Consider the following 6,234-nt stretch of genomic DNA (forward strand, 5'->3'; position numbering starts at 1 on the left):
ATACAGTAGAGAAATATTACGGAATCCTACAAAGCCACGGTCACAATCTCTACGTACCTGCAGGCCAGGTAGCTCATGACAGCAGGTACCCAGAAAACGGTAGATTAGAGGGCACAGCCAGTCATATCATGGACTTCCTGACTTGTGAGCAATGCCTGTAGTCTCGATAAATCCATTGAACCAAGAGCCATGTAAAATCAAAAGCTACTTTTACATTTCTGGAGGATTCTGCCTTGAGACACTACTTCTGGATGCAATGCCACGTGGCACACAGCCTTGTCTCTGCTGTGCTCAAGCCCAGAGTGGGCTCGAGCCAACTCAGACAAGTTCAAGGGTCAACCTGGAATTCTGACAGAAACCAAAAGGTGGTTGGGCCACTTCCAAGATTTGAAAGACATACTGTAGGAAAACTTTAATGAAGGAAGACCAGTCCCGGATCCTGTAATAATGCTACCGTATTGATATAACTTTTCACAGCATCCTGTGCTGGTACACTATTCTCCTACATACTCTGCTAAAAACATTGCTCAACTGCCACACTGATTTTTTTAGAAATACATTAATACAGGAACACAGTGGTGCCTTGCCTTTATTATATACTTCCAGGGTTTGCAGGGCAAAGTCCTGCCCCAGCAGAAGGAATCCAAGAGGAGGAGAAAAGGGAGGAAGAGTTTTGTCTCTGCCCAAGGGCTCATAGCTCTTCTTTTCAAGACAGCTCAGAGTCAGACCACCTGGCCCAGAAAACTTGGCACCTCTCTCCCTAAGTCAGGAACACGCACCTGCACTCCCGGTTTTCACTTTGGTTACGGTTTGGGGGGTGCCTGCCTGCTTTGTCAAGAGAGCCCCCAGGAGCTCGCTCCTGCCAGGCAGGTTTGTGCTGGCTGTGATGCCCAGGACCCGCTGAGCCGGGCGGTGGGGCGGAAGGCTGGGGCTCGCTGGTGGGGTGATGCTGCTGTGGTGGCTGTGACAGCACAGAGGACAGGTCACAATGGGAGCCGGCCCCAAGTACTCCATTGGGCAGCACCACTGCTGTTTGACCTGGGCGATCGGTGAGTGCAGCACGCAGGGCAATGGCTGGGCTGGATGGGGGACGGGGCAGGTGTCCGGGGGTTTTCTAACCCAGAGCAAGAGCTCAGCCCCTCAGGACAGGGCACGGTACCACCCTCAGGGCTGGGGGCAGAACTGCTTGGGCCTCCCAGTGCTGGCAGGTGCCCAAAGATGCTTTGGGGATGTGCCAGGCGCCCGTGAGTCCATGGGACACTGTCGTGTGGCAGGGATGGGGCCTCGGGAGACTCTGCTCGGGTGTCCCTTGCCGTTTCAGGGGGCACAGCCCAGCCAGGGACTGGCCATCAGGGTGGCTTGGGCAGGATGTGCCCCATGCTGCCTCCAGCCAGGGCCTGTGACGGCCCCTTCATGCCTGTCGAAGCCAGTGCCCAAACGCCTTCCCAGGACAGCCTGTGGCTCCCGTCCGTGCAGCGCTCACAAACCCTGTCCTTCTTCCCTCCCACCTCCTGCACCCCCTTTCCTCCCAGCCCCCAGCTCCAGGCGGCTCCTGCCCCACTCCCCCAGCCCCGTGCTCCCTCCCACCCAGCCCTGCTGAGCCCCCTTTCCTCCCACTTTTTCCAGGCCATGGCTGCCGCAATCACCCTCATCCTGGCTATGCTGGCCATCCAGCATTTGCTGAACTGTGATAAGCAGGCAGATGTGCTCACGGCTGAGCAGATGCGTCAGCGTGAAGAATATCTCCATCAGGAAATGACTCGGCTGTTGCAGGAGATCGAGCAGAGCGGGTGTGCAGAGGAAAACACTCTCCTCCTTGTGTTGCAGCAGTGGCCATTTTGGACTTCGGCACTGGGCCTGCTCCTGCTTGCTCAAGCCTTCTGGTCGGCCAGGAAAAGTAACCTTGCCTCTGGCAGCTGCAGTGAGCAGGACAGCTCCTGCAGTGAGGAGGAAGACAACAAGGAGGAGGAAGACCTCAGTAGTTCATGCAGTGGTGTCGGGTCTTTGGCTGTGTTCACCCCATTACCAATGCACGGCCTGCCCAAAACGTGCAAGCTGCTGAAGGAGCTGGTGGGCGACCTCCTTGCTGTCTGCCGAGCGCTCTGCAAAAAGACACTCATGCCACAGATACACCCAGCTGATGGGATGGAAGGCATCTATGAAAACTGGAGTGTCCACAAGAACAGCATCACCTACCACCTGCCCGTGTTCCTGTGGCCACCCCCCGGGCACTCCTTCAGCGTGGAGCTGGACACCACGGGGCAGCTGCCAGCAAGGCACTCCAGCATCCGTGTGGTGTTGGAGTGCACGTGCTTGAGGGAGCAGCTGCTGGGGGATATGTTGTGCTTTCTCCACCACCCTGACAATAAGCTGCCAAGGGATCAGAGCTCGTGCCTCCTACGCACCCTCTGCAAAGGCTCCTACTTAGACATGGAGAAAATCACTTGCTGGGTCCAACTGTTGGTGCAATCAGCCTGGCTGCTTTTGCCTCAGTCGCACCACTGCCAGCTAACGGTGCTGCCCTCCTCCCAGTCATCCTGCAGGTTCCAGCTGACAAGCACCTCCAAGATGAACATCTGCATCGAGATGATTTTTGCAGTGCGGCAAGGCAGCCCAGGAGCCTACCTGAGCATTGAGTAGGCAGAGGCCAGCTCTGCCAGCAGCACATCATGGCCGGAGAGATGTGCTGTCGTTGAGATGACACTTGCCAGACTCACGGTGAGGCACACCCAGCAGGACAATTTCCACCTCAGAGGTCTGCAGCTCGGCACCGATATCCTGGTGGCCACCAGCTTTTCCACCCATGCCAGTCACCCTGAGCACCTACTTTCTTCTCACCCTGGTGAGGCCCAGGCAGCAATTTCAGACACTGGGATGGAGACTCTGCTCATGCCAGAGACTGCCTGCGAAGTCTGTCATCACAGCTGAGCAAACTAGCCATGGAGGTGACACTGCTGAAGAGGAGCTCAGCATAAACAGAGTTTGGGCATTCTCCGCCAGTCCAGCTGAAGACATCATTGCAACCGAGGCTCCTGTTTCCACCCGTAACAGGATGGGACCATCCAGCCTGCTGGACAGATTTGCTGCATCATAATTGGTGAGTGAGCCCTCCCTGTCCCCACTCCGGTGCCCCCAGCCCTCTTTTAGCTTTTCTCTCCCCATTCCAGCAGTTGGAGGAGTGAGCGAGCGGCTGGCTGGTGTTTAGTGACTGTCTGGCCCTAAACCATGACCCTACTATTGGATCTTCCAGAGCTGTCACTACATGCTGCATGCACTTTTCCCTTTCCTAAAGAGGTTGGTGACCCAGGCCTGGCAGTGTTTATAAGGCATTTGGACAATGACCTGAATACATGCTTTAACTTTTTCCTAGCCCTCAACTGATCAGATAGATGCACTAGATGATCATTGTAGGTCTCTTCTAACTGAAATATTCTGTTCTATCCTAGACTGCATTATGCAGAACACACCCAGAAGGTCCAGGGAGTGGTCCTTCTCCTCCACTCAGCCTTGACAAGGACACTTCTGCAGTGCTGCATCCAGTTCTGGGCTCCCCACTACAAGAAGGCATGGACAGAGTGGCGAGTGTCTACTGAAGTGACACCATCATGATGATGGGACTGGAGCATGTGTCCTTTGAAGAAAGGCTGAGAGAGTTTGAACTGTTCACCCTGGAGGAAAGAAGGCTCAAGGGGATCTTCTCAGCCTATATAAATATCTGAAGCTAAGGTGCAAGGAGGATGGGGCTCTTTTCAGTCATGCCCACTGACAGAACTAGAGGCAATGGGCACAAAGTGAAATAAAGGACATTCCATTTAAACATAAGAAAAATATTTTCTACTCTGCTGTTTGCTGAACACTGGAATGGGTTGCTCAGAGAGGTTGTGGTATCTCCATGCTTGGAGATACTCAAAATCTGACTAGTCTGAGGAAGCTGTTCTATCTGCCCCTGCTGAATGATCTTGTGAGGTCTCTTCCAGTCTTAACCAGACTTCGATACTGTGAGACACTCCATCCTGAAGAGAAGGATCAATATATACACAACTCTAGCCCAAATTTCTATATATTTAGTCAGTTCCCAACACTGATGCAAATTCCTGTAGAAAACTGGGAAAAGTATAACTATGTGATACAGTTGTCCTGCCCTCAAAAATATACTAATTTATTATTATTTATGTTACTGATCTATTATCCCATGGAAACTCAATGTTTATCTAATATTACTGAAAGATTAATAGGAGAGTTTGCTTTTTAGGTTCCAGAAAGGTGTGTCACTCAGAAAGTAGTCACAGTCATAAATAACATTGCAGTGAAACTGCGGAGTTCTTCAAAAGACAGACGGGCCAAGCTGCAAATGGACAACCAGACACAGCAGCCTGTGTATTCCCTATGCAGAAGAGACAGCAGCCCCACAGGTGTTAAACAAGCACTCGGTGATGGTGATGAAACGTTTTATAACACTCCTGATGAATGAATTAATAGCTTGCACCCATTTCTAAGAGGTAATCCAGTGTTGCAAACAACTGTATTATGTAGGTGAAAGCAGTCAGTATTCAAACTACAAAACCTTTTTCATGTCTGAAAAGCCAGTCTTTCAAGCAAAGTAATCTTTCACTTCAGATAACCATGTTCTTTGGCACTGACTTTTTGACAGTTGGGATTTACTAATCTAGAACGTTATCTGTGTTTCTCTTCAGTGACTTTTTAAAGCCACGTTATGTTTTTAATTAGGATACTTCTTAACTACTGCTTAACTTTAGCTGTTAAAGGCTAAAAGCAAACTATGAACATGGAATTTTTTGTTTGTTCCTCTAACTTTGCTTTTAACAGTCACAACTCTTAATGTCATATATTAAGTAAACCAACAGCTCTTGCAAAACACTTCACTCTGCAATTTAAATTCCAGAAATCTGGCAAGAAAACATTCTCTAGAGTCCCTTGCAGTCAAGCCCTGCTTCCCATTACTCTGTCACATACCAAGATCTTTCTTGATTGTTAGTAGGGTCTTTAAAATGTTCTCAGTCCTGGCTTATTACTTCTCCTTGTGAAGTCAAGAGTACAAAGGCCACTGCCTTTGACACTAAAGCTGATGCTGAGTTCTTTCAAAAACTTCATCACAGATTAACTTGGTTTTGGGATAAAACAAATATGTAGTTGCTATTAAGTCACACACTTCTGGTGAATAAAGAAGGTTGACCTGTGCAAAAAGAGGCCAAAGAACTGGAGAACAGTTGAAATTTTATTTTAGGTAGTATTCTACTGAAATTCTCTAGAATGTGTCTGGTATTGACCTTTGTAATGTGTGTTGTATCTGAACTTAAAAAGTACTTTAAACACTAGGAGTTGTATCAAATCTCACAAATAGCCTTTAATTTTACTTTAAACCTGAACATCCTTAAAGAAACAGCCAGAATGAACACATTTTTATGTCTTAGAAATACCATTTGGAAAACTTCACACCAAAATGTGCACACCAAAACTGCGCACACCATAATTGCTGCAGTATAGCCATGTTCTGGTATGACTGGCAAGGGAAGACACATCAATCCAATAGAGTTCTCCAGGAGAAACAGCCATGAAAGTGTTTCTTCTTCCCAAAGTTAGCATGGCAGACAGGGATAAAAATAACAAGATTCAACAACCACAATTAATCATGTTTTTGTCCAATAACAAAAACATTTTATCACGTAACTAAGGTAAACATTCAAGTCAGGCCTTCGCTCAGTAAGGAATCCAGTAAGGAGTCAGAAGATCTCAGACAAGAATTGCATGAGGGCAGGTGAATAGTTTGTAAGGATATAATCACCCAGGGCTTTCTTTGTTTGGTCTCTGTCCCTCCCTGGAGGCACCCAGCTTGAGCTGATCCTCCTGCTGTACCACTCTATTAAATTATTTATTTTTATAAGATTTGATGCCTGAGACCATTTCAAGAAACCCAGGGTTCGAATTTAGGAGTGAACTAACACTGGACACCCAGACAGAAGGTAAGTGACTGACAGCATGCTGAATTAATGCCTAATGACATCCATGCAGCTAATTCCATTACCATAAACCACTGACCAAGCCTGGAACTATGTATAGATTCAGCCACACTTAGGCTCCTCTCTGAGGAGTTTAGAAAGCAAGGGGATCCGTTCTGAACCTTGTCACTCAATGGGAGTGAAACGGGATATTAGCCAAATTTGGTATCATGCTTGCACGAGACAAGATACATTGTTTGTATTGCTCTGCCTTTAC

At 48.5% G+C, this 6,234-nt stretch overlaps 1 protein-coding gene across 1 annotated transcript; it reads left to right on the forward strand.

Annotated features, from left to right (window-relative positions):
* The first annotated feature begins 1,629 nt into the window (after window positions 1–1,629).
* LOC122154885 (inositol 1,4,5-trisphosphate receptor-interacting protein-like 1) lies at window positions 1,630–2,640 on the forward strand. The gene has a single exon (XM_042807913.1). The coding sequence runs from the start codon at window positions 1,630–1,632 to the stop codon at window positions 2,638–2,640; it is 1,011 nt and encodes a 336-aa protein (XP_042663847.1).
* Window positions 2,641–6,234: the final 3,594 nt, after the last annotated feature.

Source organism: Tyto alba, unplaced genomic scaffold (assembly GCF_018691265.1).
Source record: "Tyto alba isolate M040663 unplaced genomic scaffold, T.alba_DEE_v4.0 Super-Scaffold_6, whole genome shotgun sequence".
Classification (NCBI taxonomy): Eukaryota; Metazoa; Chordata; class Aves; order Strigiformes; family Tytonidae; genus Tyto; species Tyto alba.

Excerpts from the sequence above, each read along its gene's own strand:
- LOC122154885 (XM_042807913.1), top strand. The coding sequence starts at position 1,630 with ATGGCTGCCGCAATCACCCTCATCCTGGCTATGCTGGCCATCCAGCAT.